Source organism: Elgaria multicarinata, chromosome 5 (assembly GCF_023053635.1).
Source record: "Elgaria multicarinata webbii isolate HBS135686 ecotype San Diego chromosome 5, rElgMul1.1.pri, whole genome shotgun sequence".
NCBI lineage: Eukaryota > Metazoa > Chordata > Lepidosauria > Squamata > Anguidae > Elgaria > Elgaria multicarinata.
The window spans coordinates 39,735,030-39,756,145 of record NC_086175.1 but is presented as its reverse complement, the minus strand read 5'-3'; the positions used below and the strand labels follow the sequence as shown (position 1 = coordinate 39,756,145).

General features: G+C 39.2%; 1 protein-coding gene across 1 annotated transcript in view; it reads left to right on the top strand.

Annotated features, from left to right (window-relative positions):
• TUBGCP3 (tubulin gamma complex component 3) overlaps positions 1-21,116 on the top strand; it is a 56,561-nt gene that overhangs the window by 13,987 nt on the left and 21,458 nt on the right. The window contains exons 3-14 of the mRNA XM_063126167.1: positions 106-173; positions 2,229-2,306; positions 3,102-3,319; positions 4,986-5,158; positions 8,011-8,129; positions 8,868-8,993; positions 11,176-11,244; positions 11,740-11,872; positions 12,883-13,049; positions 16,106-16,216; positions 16,944-17,052; positions 18,626-18,815. Of these exons, the coding sequence (XP_062982237.1) occupies positions 106-173; positions 2,229-2,306; positions 3,102-3,319; positions 4,986-5,158; positions 8,011-8,129; positions 8,868-8,993; positions 11,176-11,244; positions 11,740-11,872; positions 12,883-13,049; positions 16,106-16,216; positions 16,944-17,052; positions 18,626-18,815 (1,561 nt within the window). The remainder of the gene's footprint in view (positions 1-105; positions 174-2,228; positions 2,307-3,101; positions 3,320-4,985; positions 5,159-8,010; positions 8,130-8,867; positions 8,994-11,175; positions 11,245-11,739; positions 11,873-12,882; positions 13,050-16,105; positions 16,217-16,943; positions 17,053-18,625; positions 18,816-21,116) is intronic.

Here is a 21,116-nt window from a genome sequence, read left to right as displayed (position 1 = left end):
CCTGTTCACTGAACAACATAATCGTGCTGAGTAAAAGTAGCATTTGGTTTAAGTGTTAATATTACACATGGTAGGCTTACTCCAATATGCTTTTTCTCTTTATAGTTGTGCGGCAGGGAAGGGAAGAAAATGCTGCTGTATTTTCAGAGCTCTACAGAAAACTCCACTCACAGGTACAAGAATCCCAGATCTAATATGAAGATGAGTCATCAGTTGTGGTGTAGTGACAGACACTACTGTGGTATTGTTAGATTCTGTGTTTCGGAAATGTTAAGATTCTGTGTTTTGAGTTTGTTCCAATCTCCTGTCCTGCAAAATGCTAAGAGCTTATTTTTTTATGAAAATAAAAAAATGCACAGTATTTATTTTAGTCCCCTAAATGACTTTTTATGGGAAGGACATAGATCAGCAAAAAAGTTTTTTCTTTTTATGTTAAACTTACCTTACCGCTATCTATTTTTAAGATAATGTATATTGATTTATTGATCAGGCATTCTTTCAGCCTTTTAAGTGATCTTGGTTGTCTGTCTTTTGTACTTGAAGTCTAGGGTTCTAGAAACACACTTGGCAATTGAGAAATTGTTAGTCAGTTTTGACAGTGAAGTTCAGCAAAGTTCACAAACTTTATTATGCAAGAAAGTGAGTTATTCCCTGGCATTGTTCAAAATGAATGATCCTGCCTCCTTCAATAGAAAGGCTAGTTCAATAATTTCCAGGGTTCTGAGCAGGGCCAGTGGAAGGATCTATTGGGTCATCAGCCTAGATCTGTTGATGGGTCTGACAAAGCCTACCTGCCGGCTGCACAGGCCTACCTGATGACTGTTGAAATCACCCCACCTGCCAAAACTGCTCCAGCCAACATTTCTTCTATTTCCCCCCTCTGCGGCAGCAACTCCTCCTCCAGCTGGGCCACTCACTAGAAAAGCACTGTGGGGACTGGCTGGCTAAGCCTGCAAATCCTGTTGTACCCGAATTTAAAAGTTGACTTTAAGCTACGTTTTGAAAAGCAGCAAACTGAACCTCCCCTTTGGGAAAGACACAACCCGTGAGGCACAGGGCTGTCCTTACATTGCTCCTGTGTCCCTCATTGGCTGTATCCTCCCTATGGGAAGCACCTGATTGGTTCAGATTGTTCCTACTCAAGATGTAACTTTAGGGGTTGTTTTTTGGAATGGACCGCCATGGGACCTGCAGGCTTGGCCCTAGTGCTGCTTTTGCTGGCCGGTTCGGCAAGCGAGGAGGACTGTGCAGCTGCTGAGGTAGAGTCACGGATGGGTCCTTCTGATCCTCTGGGCCTTCAGCAGCTGCCTGCCTGTGCTGACCCCTAACACTGGGCCTGCATCAGAGAGCAGTAGAATAGTTGCTTAAATACATTAGTATGTGTGCAAGCAATGAGCTCGTAAGAACATAAGAAGTGCCCTACTGGATCAGACCAAGGGTCCATCTAGTCCAGCAGTCTGTTCACAAAGTGGCCAACCAGCTGTCAACCACAAGCAGGACACAGTGCAACAACACCCTGCCACCCATGTTCCCCAGCACCTGGTGTATATAGGTCTACTGTCTCTGACACTGGAGGTATCAGTTCTGGGAGGTCACCAAATCAGTATTTCAAATCAAACCCAAATCAGTACTTCCTTGTAGAAGTAAGTTAATGTGTTAGTACATTGGACAAACTAGACCTGAAAATCCTGCTAGAATTGTACTATTAAGAAAGTGATTAAGCAAGTATGCATCTTCCCTTCCTAATATTTTATAGCAGTACTTCATCCCATGGTTATAATAGGCTAGTCATTGATACATTATGATGCAGACAAGTCACCCATACTGCTTGAGTAGCATCATTAGATCAGGGACAAATAGGTCATCGTTGGGGACTGAAGACTTTAACGCAGGTGTGGTCTTTTTTTTATATAAGAACACAAAGGAATCCCTAGTACAAAAGAAAGGGCAACGGAGGTTGACCTGCTGATACTCTATGTATGCATGTCCCATCATCCACTTTGGGCATAGTGGTCTTGCAAATGTTTATCTGATTGACCCATGCAGGTGGCTGAGGGATTATTCCCCCTTCCCAATAATAATAGAGCCTGAAGACCAGCTGTGCACAGTAGTTGATTACACTATTTGAAATTAAGCATCTCCTACCCGTGCTACTCTTAAAGTAGACACTAGTTGCACATGGACAATTTAAAGTAGAATCAGTCCCTAATACTTATTTCTTGTAATAGGGTGTTTTGAAAAACAGATGGTCAATCCTCTACCTCCTGCTCAGCCTCAGTGAAGATCCACGTAAGCAGTCAAACAAGGTAAATTATATGTAATTTATTTCAAACATGTATATACTGCCTTTCTATGAATGATTTCAAGGTGATTTACAAAAATTAAAATAAAAGTACATATAAAATAACAAGCAGGCACAAGCTATATTAAAATTCAGACTTTAAAATCATTAAGTAGTGAAAATGTTTCAAAATGCTTGAGCAACTAAGGCACCAGGTGTCTCTGGAGAGGGGATTTCATAGATGGGGTGCCATAGCCAAGAAAGCCTTCTCCCTTATTGAGACAAGCCTTGTCTCTGTCGGAGATAGAGATGGGCCAATGCTCTTAGTGCTCATCTACACCAAGCAGGATATTGCACTATGAAAGCGATATATAAAAGGCAGGAGCCACACTACTGCTTTATAGTGGTACTGAACTGCACTGACAAATGTTGGGGCCCATTGAAGCATACCATATACCGGTTTCATACCACTTTCATAGTGTTATATCCTGCTTGGTTAGACGTGTCAATGGGCCCCAACAGTTGTCAATGCACTTCAGTACCACTATAAAGCAGTAGTGTGGCTGGCTCCTGCCTTTTATATACCGCTTTCATACCACTTTCATAGTGGAATATCCTGCTAGGGAGATGAGCCCTTAGTATGCAGTCAGGATAGTATGGCAGGAAGCAATCCTGCAAGTAATTGTGTGGTTATTTTATTATTCTTATATAATTAACAGATAAGGAGTAAGTAGTAACTGTCAGAGGGAGATTGTGATTAGAGTTATGTAATCAGTAGATATGGGGTTCTTTAAAGCTTGGTGTTTTTCCCCCCTTCAAGGTATCAAATTTTGCTACACTCTTTGCTCAAGCACTACCACGGGATGCTCACTCAACTCCTTACTACTATGCCAGGCCTCAGAGTCTTCCTTTGAATTACCAAGACCGGAATGCCCAGTCTGGTCTGAACTCTGGCAGTATGGGAAGCAGTGGGATCAGCAGCCTAGGCATGTATGCCCCGAATGGGCCAACACCAACTCCGCAGTCATTTCTTCCAGGGTAAATGAAACTTGTTCATCTTGCAGATAACCGTTCAGGGCGTTCTACTTCGATAAATAGTACGTGAGGTTACCTTGGAGGCTTGCTATTCAAAGAATTCAGCCTAAGTAGAATTCAGCTGTCATCACAGCTTGGTACCAGGGGTTATTTTGACTTATTTGTTTACATTATTTATATCCTGCCCTTCGATGGTTCTAACCTTAGGAAAGCTTACAGGAAAATCAATACAAGCAATTAAAAGGTTGAAACAAGGCAATACAAACATTTCAGCAGGGATTGAAACCAATTTAGAATTATTGGGCGGAAAACTATGGGTAAATAAAAAGTCCTTTGCTTTGTGCTGAAAAGATGTCAAAATAGGTGCCAGGCGAGCCTCCGTCGGGAAGAGCGTCCTTACATGGGGCACCGCAATCAAGAAGGCCCTTTCCAGTCATTGCCTGCCTAACCTCCAAAAGCAAGCGTACCTAGTAGAAGGCATTGGGGATTATTTTAACATGTGAGTCAGTTTGTGTGAGAGTAGAAATTCCTTCAGGGTTGCTGGAAATGCTATTGTTATATGCTCATGGGCACATAATAATATCTGAAGCACCTGGGAGTAAGTCCCATTGATTATTTTTTCCTTACCTGTTAATTCCCATTTCCTGAGGTGGCAGGGAGAAATAGTTACCCTACCCTACTTTCTGAACCATTTAGTTCTGTTTTGAGATCCAGGAGGGTAGAAAATTTCAACTTCCTTTTATCTGGTCCTTAATAATTTCTCCAGAATATTTTGTTCCAGCATTGTGTTGTGTTAGATAAGATTTAATAGCTTTAAGGGGCTTAACTTCCTGGAAAAGTGTGTTGTTTTATCCCCATGGTATCTTCTCCACTTGACCCTAGCCAAGGGGAGGTGCCATCCCAGTTGTTATTTTAAAATTGGTCTTTTATTTTAAAAATTCCCATTTCTGTGAGTAGGATTTACTGAAACAAAATCGCAGTGATTTGTTTTCTACATATCAGCAAAGACTTATTAGAAGTGTCATACGGCTGCCGAAACATCAAGCTTTAAGGCAGCCTTTAGGCAGGCCTAGATTTCACACTTCAGCATGAAAGGCAATCTCTCTCAGAAGACATCTGAAATGCCTGTCTTTAGTGTCCCACTAAAGGGCAATGATTTGTCATATTATCATTTTATTATTATTATTATTGCAACAGAGTGCTGAAGGGATGAGAATCTGTTTGTTCTCTGCCGCACTTCATGCACTGTAGAAGATGTCTGCTGAACTTTTAAGTTACTGAAAGTTTTCCCTTAGAATGTAGGGGCTCATGGCCATGGGTTTTTCTGAGATGAGAAACCCATTGTTTTTATGATTCTTAGCAGTTTTCCCTCTACAAATACCAGACATCCTTTTAAAATAATTGATATTTAAAATAATTCACGTTTACAAAGCTGAATTTGTACTAGCTGGAATGGCATTGAATAACAAAGTCAAGGATTACAAAACGCTCAGTTTCAAATGCCTTCTCAAAAATAATTGGTCTTGATGACAGCACATTCTACATTTACTTATTTGTGTTGTTGAAATGTGGTTAATCCTTAAACTTTGGGCATTTTGGAGTAATACAAATCGATAACTGAGACAGTTCAGTAGCTAATTTATATTAATACTAGCTTTTCTTTCCTTAGACAATCCTATCAACGTGCAGGAGTGGGAGACTGCCTCCGGCAACAGCTGGGGGCTCGCCTTGCTTGGACTCTAACCGCAGGGCAGCCAACATTACAGAATTCTACCTCAAAAGGCCTTTCAACCACTGTTTCACGTAATCTGCCAAGGTCAAGGCGGGAAGGGGACGTAAGCGGTGAGCAAAATAAGTTTCCTTAGATCGCTCTCTACAACCTCTCATCCACAGTGCTTACCTGAAAATTACCTCAGCTTTTCCATTTAAACAAATCTATACTGTTTGATTTCAGTGCGAATAAATCTTGAAATCTGAATGTTTCAGCTTTAATTTTGATAGTAGTTGATATAGTCTCCAGGGAAATAGTAGATTCCATTCTGTTCGTTTTTTGAGTGAAGAACATAAAGTAGGAAGAGCCCACTTAACTTTGGCATATTTTGTCCATACTATAAAAAATAGCAGTGGAATCATGTGCATGTTTACTTGAAAGCAGGCCCCACTGTGTTAAGAACCATGCAACTAATTCCATACACTTGAGGTAGCTTTGGGCCTGTATTTGCTGAATACATGGCAAACCACTTTTGATACTGAGAGGATTTTCAAAAGCAGATTGTGATAGCGCACAGGAAAGTGTGAGGTTCAAGAAAACATCAAAATTCCACTAAGATTTTATGTGCTCTGGATTATGGGATCCAAAGAAGAAATAACGAATTAGCTAAAATCCAGAGGCATGGAAGTGTGCTCTGCCATCATTGGGGGAGGAACAATGCAGACCACCGGTGAAGTGTTGCTGAGACAGTGAGATTGGCCTTGGAGATATGCATATTATGCCGCTAACCTCTATTCACAGCCAACAACATCTATGAAAGGTGTGAGTTATCCTTTGTATTTCTCTCTTAGATATCTTCCAGTACTAAAAAAAAAAAAAAAACCTCTTAAAATCATCTGTGAATTGATGGTTCTCACTCCTGTGAGTTTCGCCTTGTAATGATATCATCAACAACCTTTCCAGTTTTGCTTTTCTCTGCTATCTTAAAGGATTCTTGGAGAACTAGAATCAGCATGGCAGATGCACTGCTTGGGAGTTTCTGTGTGTGTGGAGGGGTGGGGGAACACCTTAGCAAAACTAAATGTATATGTTTCACCCAACAACACCATTTTTATTGGTATTGAAGTACAAAATGACAGCTGTGTGGTTCTTCTCTAGTACAGTTGTGCTTCTGACAGTCCGCAGAACAGTTGTTTGGCAGGCTGTCCGAGTGCAAGGCTGCTAGGGAAAAGGGTGTGCAATCACACTCCTGGGCTGTCAGGTGTATAATTTAAATCACACATCTCACCCCCATCCAGCTGATTAGCCGTGGATGGGGGAAGGAGACACAGTCTCAGCGTGCACACTGAAATGTTGGGATGTGAGGGAGGACATACGTTGCATATGCGGTGCATGGTGTGTGGGACTGCTTGCATATGGACCAATTAATGACGCTGATCATTGAAGAGCAGCTGTTGAAGATGCCTGGAGTAAAACCTTTGAAATAATTCATAGTACATTCCTCCATTAACCAAATCATTGATACACTTTTTTTTTCATTTAGAAGGGAAGTTAGTCTCTTAAAACAGGCCATAAATGACCTTGTAGAATATTCTGTTTTCTCAATAACGTTCAGGACAAACTGTCTTACATAAAACATTTTGTTGCCTTCCTCTGCTAAACCTACAGTTTGACAATCTAAATAGACTCCCTCTATTTTTAGACATAATCACCATTAAACCCCAGTTGATGTTATGGTGCCACAGATACATTTGGTGTGGATAAATACTTAGACAACAGTGGCTTATAAATATAGAAAAAGCCATCTCCATTTCTTAATTTATTGTGTTTATGTTGTGCCAGTAAAAACACACACACATTTACTCATTCTAGCTGACAGATGCAACAGAAGGAGCAGATGCATCTTGCCATTATGTTATGTTGCTGCTACTAAATAAATTCATATTCCAAATTAAGGGATGTTTATAAAGAAAGCAGATGGATTTTGTGCATTTTATAAATATTGAATGTGTCAGGGACTGTAGGAAAAAAATACAAGTATCTGGTGTTCTTTGATTCTTAAATCCACACTGGAAATTGGGTACCTGAACGTAAAATTCCTCTGATAATCCAGAATTGCTTAAGAATCTGGAGCTCAGAATACAGAAGCACTTCAGAGAGCCTTATTGAATAATGTGTAGAAAATATATGCTTTTATAGAGGCTCAAAATAACAAAGCCAGAAATTAATTTCTCTCGTAATGGTTATATTTCAATTGACATGGGATTTGAGACTATTTGGAATACTGGTTTGGCATTTTAGTATCTGTTCTACGTAGCGATGTTGGAGAAATCTGCAATGAATTCAAATGAGTTTGGATTTCTTTGAATTCGATTTGCGGATTCTGCAGCATCCCGTTTTTTTTTCTGGGTCTCACTGATTCTGTGGAGTTGTGGATTGGTTTTTCATTTTGGGGAGAATTAGTGCTAATTTGCATTAGCACTAATGTGCATTTGTGCAAGCGTGCTCTTGCACTAATGAGAATTAGCACTTCTGAGAAAATAATTAAATGAAGAATTCTCGGCTTTCTCGCAGTTGAAGTAATTTATATTTGTTTGTTTACCTAAATGGGGTGGCTTTTTTCTTACAGGTTTGCTATCTTAGATATAACTTTCTTGGAATTGTTGATTTGGTCTTTGATTTTAATGGTAAAATAATGTACTATTAGTTGTGCAGCTATTTGCTGACTAACTTTAAGATTGCAGTTCTATACACATTTTCCTTGGAGTCAGCTTCATTGAACTCACTGGGTCATCCTTAAAACTTACAGTGCTATCCTATATATGTTGATTCAGAAGTAAGACCCATTGACTTTAATGGGGTTTATTTCCAAGTAAATGTGTATAGGATTGCAGCCTAAACATGGCAAGGTTTGGGACAATAAAATTGCAAAATTAACCCTCTGATATCCTGCAAGTGTATTAATCATATTTTCTCTTTTCAGGCTCTGTTGAAATAACTGAGGCATATCTTGTGAGAGACATTTTATACGTTTTCCAGGGGATAGATGGCAAAATCATTAAAATGTTCAATTCAGAAAACTGTTACAAAGTAGATGGAAAGGTACTGTTTTATATCATTAAGCAGTTTTATATAGTTTTTTTTATAGTTAGATGAAACTTCAGTATGTATATTCTTTTCAATATACCTTTTGCCAGTGGTTTTAATAGATTGTTATTATTATACATTGTTTTGGTATTATTATTATTAGTACTAATAGTAGCAGCAGCTGCAGTAGCAGCATTATCTTCATCATCATGTAACATCACCTTTCTGCCATTGCTAACATCCGAAGTGGTTAACAGTAAAGCAATCATAAAAATAGATTCAACTCAGAAGGGCACTGTATACACAGTTAAACTTTAAAAGGAGCAGTAAAATACACATCATATATACTGATACTAGAGGCACATAGGGATTGTGTAAAGTTGCAGAAACCTCAAGAACCTGCTATATCTGACTTTGTCCCACATAGTGGTGCAGGACAGAGGTGGAAAATCAATTCTGGTGTTCACATAAAAGATGTATAGTGGATAGGAGAATGTCTGACATAAGAACTCCTCACTTAGTATTATAAATCTGTGGAGCGAAAGAAATTCCTGCTCTTCTGCCCTTTGTTTATTGATAACTGCTTAAGAGAATAACTTTTCTATAGAACTATAGAGGCCATGATCAACGCTTTGCCAGCTCAAAGGGGAAATTGGATTTGTAGTCTAACTTGCTCGTTGCACCTTCTTTTATACTACACTTTTATACTACTGTTACAATGAATTTATTCACGATTTGTTCCTTAATACTCAGGTGAGCCTTTCCAAGTCTCTCAGAGATACTACAAGCAGGCTTGCTGAGTTAGGATGGCTACACAATAAAATCAGAAAGTATACCGACCAGAGGAGCATGGATCGTGCCTTTGGACTAGTGGGCCAGGTATGTGAACAAAATACAGAAGTCTTCAACATCATTTGTTTTTTCTGTTTCATGGGTTATATTATTGATGTGTTGTGTGTGGGATAAGAAATTTGTTTATAATTATAGGAAATATCAAGCAAAACCTCTGTTTAGATTTGTTAAGTCTTTTCTCCCTTCTCTCAAATTGGGAACGCCTTATCAACTTAAAAAGTAGTCAGTAGTTAGTAATCAACTTTAAAAATGTAAAGAAAATTGCATCGATAGCATTATGATATTTCTGGGCAGGGATATATTTTATGATGTGTTTGAAGCTTTGAATGTTGGTCCAAAGCATAAATGTTGATCTCATTGTCTTTGAGGGTGACATTATTGGGTGTTATTCTAAAGCCTCCTTCATGTGTTACATGTGGCGCTGCCCCTGCCCCCAACATCATGCACCTCCTTTGATGTCTGTGCATTGAGCGGTGGGGAGGGTCCGAAGGGGAGAGCCCTACATTGGGACACTTCTACACATGTATGCTTCCCCTCTTCAGATGTCCACGCTCAATGTGCGGATGTTGGGGAGAGGTACAGAGGCATGTAAAGTTGGTATTTCATCCTACCCAATGCATTTATTATTATTTTTATTTTTATTTTTTTATTTTTTAGCTCTTAATAAATTTGTTTCCCCCTCCCCCAAAAGTTATTAATGGGTGATGATTCTCTAACTATATAACATTTATGTATATTATCATCCCTAAAAAAAAAAAAAGTTTGTGTACTATAGTGGCCCCATTCAGAAGACACCTTAAACCATGCTTTAACCATGGTGGTTAAGTCAGAAAGCTGGGCTGTGTTCAGAAGACACCTCAAACCATGACTTTAACCATGGTGAATAAAAAGCTTTATTCACCATGGTTAAAGCCATGGTTTAAGGTGTCTTCTGAATGGACCCAGTGTGTATTTGTGTTACACTGATCTTCAAAGGGACTCGTCCACTTAATTGTGTGGATTTCACACTTTAAAAAATCTTTTTTGTTACCCAGTTAAATATTCACCTTGAGTCCCACTTCTTTTGCTGCGGTTGTGGACGCAGATGTTTTGGATGATGCTAAATGCAATATGCTGAAGCTTCTTAATATGTTACCGAGAAATGAGAAATGTAACTGACTCGAACTGCGACTTTCCTTTGCTTCTATGGTAACGTGTGAAGTGGAACTTGCTGCTGGATTTTGCAGAAATACAGCAGAGCTGAGGAAAGGAGAAATGTCAAGGAGAACAATTTCTGTACTTTGTTTCCATTTCTTTGGAACACCGCCTCCACTAAAGACCGTGGTTTGGCACTGGATTTAAATCAAAATATTTAAGTTGCTGTATTTTCTCATTGTTTGACTGTTGTGAACTTTTAATGCAACTGTCAAAATGTGGTATGTGTGTGTGTGTACTTTTTTAAAATGTCAGGTGAGATTTTATTGAACATCTAATGAGCATAAGTTGAGTGTGCCAGTTTTGTGACAGCTTTCTTATTAAACTTATTTGATTCATTGACTTTACACTGTTTTCCTCATTTGGTTTGTTTTTGTAATCCCTTTTGTGTGTATGTATGCAGGCTACTTCTTTTTTCTATCATTCCGAAAGCATTTGTAATGCATGATTATGGGTATCTCTTAGTGGCAAATATTATCTTAACTCTTGAAGAGTTTTGATTTACATGTTATAATCTAGGGTGTGTTCAGTGGTTCTTTATACCATTTTCTTTCTTGAAATGAAGCCCATTGTCCTACATCAAGAGTATTTTGTAAATCTCCTGATATTTCAAAAGTTGGCTTGCTGTGAGCTAGTTCAAAGACACAAAGTTAAGTGTCATGTTGCAGGCAAGCGATCTGGATGGCTTTAAAAGGGGGTTGGGTAAATCCCTGGAGGCGGGCTATCAATGGCTACTAGCCCAGATGGTTGTGTGCGATCTCCAGTATTGGAGGCAATAAGCCTGTGTGCGCCAGTTGCTGGGGAACATGGGTAGGTGGGTGATGTTGCACCATGTCCTGCTTGTTCATCCCTGGCCAATGGCTGGTTGGCCACTGTGTGAGCAGAGTGCTGGACTTGATGGACCCCTGGTCTGATCCAGCATCAGGGCACTTCTTATATTCTTATGTTTCTGAGCACCGTGGAATGTAGCTGGTGCACATGAACTGTATTCACCCCTTTTGTTTTTGCCTTACAGAGTTTTTGTGCTGCCTTAAACCAGGAACTCAAAGAATATTACAGGCTGTTATCTGTTTTACACTCTCAGGTAAACTTGCTTGAGTCCACCAAATTAATAAACTCTGTCTCTACGCGGTTTGCGTCTGTTACAAGCTTGTAAATAGACACTCATCTATTGTGGATAAGAATTCCTTCCATGAAAGCAAATTGTTATAGCTTTAGTTCCTCCCACCCTTTTTTTGTCAAGCTGTAAATGTGTGAGAAGCCTACTATGCGGGGGCATGTGTGCTTTGTGTACTTATCTACATGTCTACTGTCTAATACTTTCCTGATATCTAGCTAACAGAAAATGTATACACAATTAAATTGCCATAGTACTGCTTTGAAAAAACAACCCACCGGCTAAGCCATATTAAAGCCTATATTAGAGGGAAGCATGGCGAGTTTTATTCTTGCCTGAGGTTGCAATCCTGGACCCACTTACCTGAGAGTAAACCCCATTGAGTTCAGAGACTTACCTCTGAGTAGAAATGTGTAGATTGCACTGCAAATCATCTTTATCACCTCTCCTTCTTCTTCTTAGTTGCAGGTCGAAGATGATCAAGGAGTGAATTTGGGGATAGAGAGCAGTTTAACACTTCGCCGTCTCTTAGTCTGGACATACGATCCTAAAATAAGATTGAAGACACTTGCAGCACTTGTTGATCACTGTCAAGGTCTGTCAACAGAATATTTACAACTACATATGGGGTGAAAATGAATGCTAAGAAGGTCCTATTCAAAAGGTGATTTGTCAAACACTAAACTGTAATAACTCTGGGGGGAAAATGCAGAGTTGGATTATTCCAAGGAAATTTGTGTGCAGATGTCTTTCCAGTGCATATATATATATTTCTGAGTTACAATCGTTCATTGGTAGTGCTGACTGACAAACAAGAATTTTTGTTTTTTGGTAAGAGCTGTAAAGACAAGGTGCTAGTTGAGAGCACATACAGTGCTCTGGGTCCATTCATCATGGTTTAAGAGATTGGGAGCAGGCTGTGGAATTGCATACATTCTGCCTTAACCCTAAGAGCCTGGTTACTTGTTATAGCAGCTCACAAGGGAAACTGCCAGATTTGTCTATTTGGGGCTCCCTCCCGCAACTGCAGATAGGCATGGTTAGAGAAGACTGAAGCATTGGTTCACCCTTGCCTTTCCCTTCCCTCCTGGGAAGCAGAGAGTTCAGTTTGCCAAGCTCACAGCTGTACCTTTCGTCAGGGTGAACAGTGGCCCTGGCCACAGCGAGAAGGCCATAATTTAAGAACTTGTTATATTGCGACAGAATTGTATGTTTTATAATGTATGTCACTTTGGGAAGACTGCAGTCTTGAAAAGTGGCTAAGAATCGCCTGAAGTAAGAAAAATTAAATAAGAACCCCATTCCCTCTGGAGAAATCTGCTGGTGGAAGGGAGGTAGCAGGTGATTCAGTGTGGCCTGCTCCTGATCTGATAAACACGGTTATGGGCTCAGGAGCACTACTTGTTCACTCACCCTAGGAATGATTTACTACAAAAATGTTGAAGTTAACATTTACGCATTGAACTCATAACGTTCTTCAAATGTCAAATAACTGCTTTGGAATGACACCTGTGTGTGGCATATCCACAGATGTAGCACTACTGTTCTAGGCAAGTGAGAGAGAAGGTGTGTTGGAACTCCTCTTCATGTGCCTTGTTTCTCCAGGAAGAAAAGGTGGTGAACTTGCCTCTGCTGTTCATGCCTACAGTAAAACAGGCGACCCTTACATGAGATCCCTGGTGCAGCATATTCTTGGCCTTGTGTCACATCCTGTCTTGAATTTCCTTTATCGTTGGATTTATGATGGGGAACTAGAGGACACATACCATGAAGTAAGTTTACTAACATGAAGCCCACTTTCCACTTCCTGTAATACTAAAGCTTTTCTAAATGAAAATTGTTTACTGTACCTGTCCTTTAGAAAATGTTTAATTAAGAGGAACTAGGAGGAGAAGGTTAGTATTTACTCTGAAAATAGAGTTACTTGTGAAGGATTCATATACACCTTTTATTTAGACGCAATGGCCAGGATCCAGAGAACTATGTGATTAGTTCTGTGTGCCCAATTCTTTATGTCTGTCAAGTAGAACGCTAGCATGCCGGATAGTACACCGTAGTTAGAGCTAGTTTTATTGAATTTTTCAATATTCCAATATTTCATACTGGCCTTACGTTAAAAGTTTGCTGAAGCAGCAAATAGGTATTCAGGGTACCAGCTGATATTGCAGTGTAGTAAATCATGATGTTATATCAATGTTGAGTTCTGGTGCCAATGTATACCTTGAAAATCAGAGCCAGATATTGATTTGAGGTGTTGACTTTAGGTTATGTCCATGCTAAATTGTAGGGGAATGATTTTTAGGTGGCCATTTTGTTCTACACTGCTTTCCGCATGAGTGAAATCAATTATTTCTTTTTAAACTTCTTTGGAACTTTTATTAGTAAAATAAACTTGCATGAGTTGTATAAATCCCATCAGGTGAAAACCCCAAGAACACTCAACTGTAGTGAATGTATTCCAGTGAACATGACCCCTACAATAAGCTTGTCATATAGCGCCTTTGGGGGGGAAAGGGGGGATTAATTATACAGGGGCAAATGAAAATGTGGGTTTCCCTCCTCGTATTACAGCAGTTATCCTCTGGGACACTGATTGCCTTTGTAAACAAGCTCTTAATTTCTTCCTAAGAAAATCACCCTTTTTATCTGTTGCTTGGAAGGCCTTGGCATTTGTTCATCAGTTAGATTGTACCATGATTTCCCATTTCTCCTGCAGTTCTTTCTATACTAGATATAATAACAAAACTCAAAGAACCTTGAATGGGTAAAGTGAATCAATAAAATAATTATATTGCAATTATGTTCTGACCTTGGTTTCCTTCACCCTTCCCAAGATCTCTTTTTCACAGGATTAATTATAAAATTCTCTTCTCGCTCTTTGTATTTTTTTACTACATGTTTTCTAAATACATTAATTGCATGTTACTTTGCCCTGGGTTATAAAATGAGGGCTTTTATAACTCCCAAAGATGATTGAATTGTCTGATGGATTTTAAAATTATATTTTTCTCATTAATGCTCCAATTATGGCTCCATGCCAGTTACCAAGAGAGGGGAATTGCTATAATAAACTTTAGAAACTGATTTTTTAAAAAATGTATATTGTATCTACTTTCTTGGGTAGGGTTTTAAAAAATAATATTCATGAGATAATATTGCTTGCCAGTGTAGTGGTCAGGTTTTTTAGAACATAACATCTATTTTTTAGGGCCTGTTCAGGCAATACTACCCCTGTCCTCTTTCGCAGGACCCCTGTACATGGAATGCAGATAAACACCTGGTCTCAGGCTTTTGGGTACCTTACCTACATATAAAACAGAACATCTGAACTGGGAGACACCACATGCAAACACTGGATCCCACGCATCCAGTGTGGGATACATCCAATCACTGCTTTCAAGGAGGGTCTGATTCATGGGATCCAGGGAGATCGTGCATTTAAATAAAGAAAATATATCTTGGCTCAGAAACGATGTTCTAGGTGTGGTGAAGATGGTGGAGAAGGGCACACATTGGCATGTGAGTGACTCACTGGGTTGGATCCAGACCTAGGCCATGGCTAGACGAGGGGGTTCGAGGGCGACAATCTCGCAATTTTATGATCATGAGATCGTTACCCTCATCTACACGCAACGCGCAACATTGTGGCCACCATTTTGATTTTTTTTAAAAGGAAAAGGAGTGCACAAGTGCTCGAATGAAAGGCAAGTTTTTTTAAAAAGAAAAACCCTTCCCCTTCTTCCCTGATGGTCACAGAGCTCCTGAGGAGCTCCGTGCCCGGTTCCCCGCTCGTCACGGTTACTTGCGAGGAACAGGGACAACCTGTGACGCCCGGCCACACGTTCCGCGGTCTCCCGAGACCACGGAAACAGTGGGATGGAAGGGTAGGGCAATATCCCTGATCAAGGGAGGGATCATCCCTCCTTGCTTCCAGGATGCCCTGTGTGTCCTGTGGACGCACAGGGATGATCCCGGGGCAATCACCGGGATATCGCCTGGTCTAGCCATGGCCCTAGTCATATTTGGAGTAGACCCATTGAAATCAAAGGGCATTATGTTGGTCATAGCTCACATAAGTTTTATTAATTTTATTGGGTCTACTCTAAATATGACTAAGTGTGGATCCAACCCACTGTGTGTAAATTAGGGGTGGAGGGGTGGGCAACACATGGCCCATGGGCTGTATTTTGTATTTGTGTTTTTAAACTGTTGGTTGTTTTATTATGGTTTTAATTTTTGTGAACCACCCAGAGAGCTTCGGCTATTGGGTAGTATAAAAATGTAATAAATAAATAAATTAAAATAATAGCTTTTAAGGTTGGGCTTATAGCATTTCTGGTAAATATTAAGTGGCTTTTCTTATACTGTTGAACACAAAGACTTGCACATTCCCAGTGGGTTTCTCTTCTTCACACCCCACACTTGTTTCTCTATGCAAGTAGTGATTCTCTGACTTGTAATGCCAGAGACTGCTAGATTCTGAATTAGCAAGATGGCTGGTTTACATAGTTCTTCCCCCTCTTCCCCCATGTTAGCTACACAATGAGAGATAGAAACGTGTTAATAAAAGCGGAAATAGTCCATAGATTTCCTTTGCTCCTCCTTTCTTTCAGTTAGTATATAATTGATGGGTTATTAAAAAAATACCTGCCTTGAGTGCTGTAGTACTACTGGACTGTGCCCAAAGATGATGTCTCTAGCACTGAAGGTAACTTTCTGACTAGAGTACGTGTGTGTGTGTTATACATACAATATTATATAATATATTCATGTATTTTAAAATACATATGATTGGCTATACTTAATATACCTTTTGTTTTGTCTGCAGTTCTTTGTAGCTTCAGATCCTACAGTGAAAACAGACCGGTTATGGCATGACAAATACACATTGAGGAAATCAATGATTCCTTCATTTATTACAATGGATCACTCAAGAAAGGTATGAAGAATAGTAGTCTTTTTTCTAATTTTTTTTTAAAAATGGACCTTTACAGCTATTCATAACTTTCATATGAGTCTAAATAGAAGCACTCATTGTTGTTTAACTATGGTCTGACACAGACCTGACTCATGCATGGATGCTACCACATGGACAAAGGAAAGGGGTACATTGAAACAGGATTCAGACAAATAGCCCTTTTCTTATAACAAATGATCAAGTCATCCTAGTGATCTTGGCTGGATCTACACTACTGCTTTAAAGTGCTTTATAACAGTTTTGACAACTGTATATGGAGTGTGTCCTGGGCCCCAACAGTTGTCAAAACTGTTATAAAGCGCTTTAAAGCAGTAGTGTAGATCCTGCCCAAGTCAACCATGTTGGCAAAACATTCACCACTGTCCTATGTCTGCTGTGAGCACCCATCATGGCTGCAATGAACACTGCCACCTGTCTCTATTCTCTTTTGATCTAGCATAATATTTCAAATATATGATTTAGTCTGAAAAATACAGCTGGAGTGAATGGCAGTTCTTTTGGATATGATTTGGAAATGCTGGTGAATGTACTTGCTCGCACTTGAAAGCAAGTGATGTGTGCTTAATACAGTATGTTGGTTTGTAGTCTCTATCTTAATAAGTGAAGTGTACTGACTGAAAATGTATTGCCCCTGCTTATAAAACCTTTTAGGAAATAACTTCTGAAAATGCCTTACATTTATATTTAGGTTCTCCTAATAGGAAAATCCATAAACTTCTTGCATCAGGTTTGTCATGACCAAAGTCCATCATCCAAGATGATAGCTGTGGCCAAATCTGCAGAATCTCCAAAGGATGGTATGAAATTGAAACCAGATTACTGTAACAATATGTATTGTAAAAGCATCACATAATAGGATAGCCATTTTTGTTGTACAGAAGTGATCACAAAGGTTACTGTCAAAGTACCGTGATAGCTTTGTTTCTGATCTTGTTGATTTTTCAGATTATAGTTACACCTCACAATGGTGTTCAAAGTCCTAGTGTGGTGTCTTTGTGGGAGAAAGGGCAGCTCTGGTGCATGCATTCAGCACGTTACCTGTGCAGGTTACCCCTGACAATATTTTGGGTAGCTTGTTGGGAAATAGTGTATGTGTACAGAAAGTGTAGTCCTTCTGGGGGAAGAAGTGATAATTGTGTAACCCCCATGCATTGTGTTGTACCATCTTGGTGGAGGTGGGTTTTTTCTGCTGAAACATAAAGTTGAGTGTGAACATGCCTAAATGGAACATGAAGGTTTTGGTATAAATGGTGCTTGTCACTAATAGCTCCAGATGGAGATGTGCAGTTTCATGGGGGTCAAATGGGGATCAGTTGCACAGACAAATCTCACTGGTGGGATTGTGTCCTATCTGCTATTTATGAAATAGGGATTTATATAGTGAATTAAGGCTACATGGAGCAGAATATCAAATTGGCTAGGTATTTTCTAGACTTAGCCACATAAATTCATCAACTTAAAATTAAGAGCAATAAAATGTATCTTAAAGAGTGCAAGGTTTTTCCCCACAGGGTAAAGATAGCTTAGGCTTTATTGTAGCCATGTTGTTAGGCTGCCATCTTGTGCACACTTAATTGGGACTAAACCCTATTGAGCACAGTGGCACTTACTTCTGAGTAAATATCCATAGGATTGCTCTGCATATCATATCCATATCATATCCATCTCTTTGTAAAAGTTTGCATTAGAGGAAAATCAGCTCTGTTTTAAGTAATTCCTATCCCAGGAATCTAATAAAAAGGAATTTGTCTGAATAACTAGAAGTACATGTTTATTATCTCTATGCCTAACTAAATAGATGTACAAAATACATTTTAGTACAGTATAGCATTCTAGTTACTTAGTACAGGATTCCTTTCCATCTCTTCTACAGTTGACCAAGAACTGGACTTGAATATTTGCTTTATATCGGCATGCAGCACAGTCCTATGAATGGTTCCTTGGAAGTAAGCCCGACTGTCTTACTCCAAAGATAATATGCGTAGAATTGCAGTCCTAATCTTCTCTTTAGATTTGATTTTTTTATTAGTTATATTCAATAGTGTAACAGTTTCAAATGTATTACAAAATATTTATTCAGACAGTTGAAGACTACGAAGTGGTTACTGTAGCCTTTCTATTGTCAGAATATTTGATTTAAGGATAAGGAAGATATTTAGGTATGAACAATTTCATATAAGCCCACATCAAATACATAAATATGCTGTTCCATTCTCCATCAAGTGATGATAGGTTACCTAAAAATACAGTGTTAATTTATAGAGCTCAAATCTATTGTGTTAAGTGGAGAAGTTAATTAATTGTGTGTGGGTTTTGTGTAAGAAAAATATAAAACAATGTAAAAACAAAACTTTTTTCTCCTTATAACAGCTGCTGAAATGTTCACAGATTTGGAAAACGCATTTCAGGGAAAAATAGATGCTGCATATTTTGAGACAAGCAAATACTTGCTAGATGTGCTTAATAAAAAGTACAATTTACTGGAGCACATGCAGGCCATGCGGCGCTACTTACTTCTCGGTCAAGGAGATTTTATCAGGCACTTAATGGATTTGCTAAAGTAAGTGAATATAGATTGTAATAGTATCGAATTTGAACATTTGTACTGGAATAGAAAATTGACTGAAATCCAAAACAGAGTTTTGGTAACCCTGTGGTACAACAATACAACTTACTATTAAAATATAATGTTAATGCTTCTATTAATATGTTCAGTACTATGTTGCGCTGTTTTAGATTTAGTATGGATTTGTTTGGGTCCCCCCTTGCCTTACATACTAGGCCAGTTCATACGATCAAACAGCCCACTGTGCCTTATTTAAACCACGGTGGGTTGTGGTGTATGCCAGAAGCCATTTTGAATATTCAAGCCATAATCTTGGTTTGTTGTGTTGTCTGAACTTGGGGACCATGGGTTATGTAAGGGCTAAACAAATCTTGCATAACCCTAAGCCAAGCTCTGGATTGTTTAACACTCGTTTAACCTATGGTCCCTAGGTTTGGACAGCAAGACAAACTGCAGCTTGAATATTCAGGATGACGCCCTGAATTTGGTCCTTTCAGAGTTTAACTAGAACAAAATTGCTCATTGTTGAAAAACTGATCTGTTCTATCACTTCCAAATTGTACAAGGAATCTTGAATTCTCCATATGATATTAACACTGTAATCCTATGATTGTTTACTCAGATTTAAGCCACATTGACCTGGTTTGCATGTAATGGCAATTGTGGGTTAATTAATCCCCAAATTGCTGAAATCTAGCAAGAGATTATGTTGACTGTAGCATGCTTGTCGCTTCCACTTTCAATTAACAGCCTACGATCACCCGTATTCATAAATTGTTAGTGTGATGTCCGAACCTGGAGACTCTAACAGCACAGTCCTGTGCATGTCTACTCAAAAGTAGATTCTATTGAATTTAATGGGATTTACTTCTGAGTAGACATGCATGTTGCATTATTAATCTTATCTGTTATTAAATAGTTTCCGTTTCTGTTGGTCACAAATATAATGGTTACAAATACTGTCGAATTAGATTTTACACACACATACACAAAAGTGGAGAACAGATGGAATGTGTCACTTGAATGAGAAGCATCAATCACAATTTTTACAAGACTATTAATGGCCTTGTCTGCATGTAGAAACAGTCTATCAGTTTAAAAGCCAACAGGTTGTCTTTCCATCTATTCTGCTTTACCACACAACCAATGATCAACTCGTTTATAAATTGTGTAGTGTGAACCTGGATTGCTGGATTATTTAGGGGCTAAACAAGCCACTGGTTAACCCAACAACAAACCACGGGTTGTAATGTGTGAGCCAGTTCATTGATTCAGCTCTTTTCTCGGGCTTGCTGTGATTGATTCCTCTTCTCCCTCTTCTTCCCCCTCTCCTTTCCCTTTGCATTGAATCTTGACTTATTAGATTGGGAACCTGGAGGTAAACGTTCCCATCATTTTTATATTTAGACAGTGCCTTGCAATTCTTTTAAGGCCCTTAATATGCAGGCTACTAAGTACACTCAAGCCCTGGAGAGCAGTGGGCTGGTGGATATATTTACATTCCATGCAGAACAGATATTCTGTTTTTGTATGGATGAGTGTGGCACCAGGTTCCACACACTCTGCATACCTGACGTCTGGCAAATATATGTACAGTGGTATAGCGCACAGGTGCACCAGTCCCACTGATGGAGTCTCAGTCTGTGCATACATTCAAGCAGCATGTGCAGTCTGGGTGGCAGAGCCTGCTTTCACAATTGCAAAATCCCTCCAAACACTCATACGAAAAAGGATGGCTATACAGGATTTATTTGAGACATGGATATAATTTATGTTTGTCGTGACAGCCAGGTGTATGGCAGGGGTGCCTGGCTGAAAACATAGCTAGCCACGGCCAGTAAAAGGCAGGCCTCAAGACTTCCTTTGGGGGATCCTCCTTCTGTGTGCGCAGCATTGGAAGTGAGAGGGGTGATAGATTGTGGCATTGTTTTGGAACAATAATGGACATTTCATATAGCTAATAATAAAAACAGATTTTACGTTAATATCATGCATTACAACAGCTTTCAGTTCTTTGTGTCCCATGTAGACTATAGGCTCCTCTAAAAGCATCATCATAAACTAAGAAATTAAGCTTCAATTTGGCTTGAACTATTCAGCAGTTGCTACTGCTGAATAATATTTTGATCAACAGAATCTTTGATGAATGTACCACAATATCTTTATCTTAAATGTGCACTTAGATCTCCAGCTTTTAAACTCCTGGATCCTGTACTTAACTTCAGCACCCTCATCTGTCTCCCTTGGTGCCAGTATTTTTTAAAAGCATCTTGGGTTTTCCCTTAGGATGGAGTT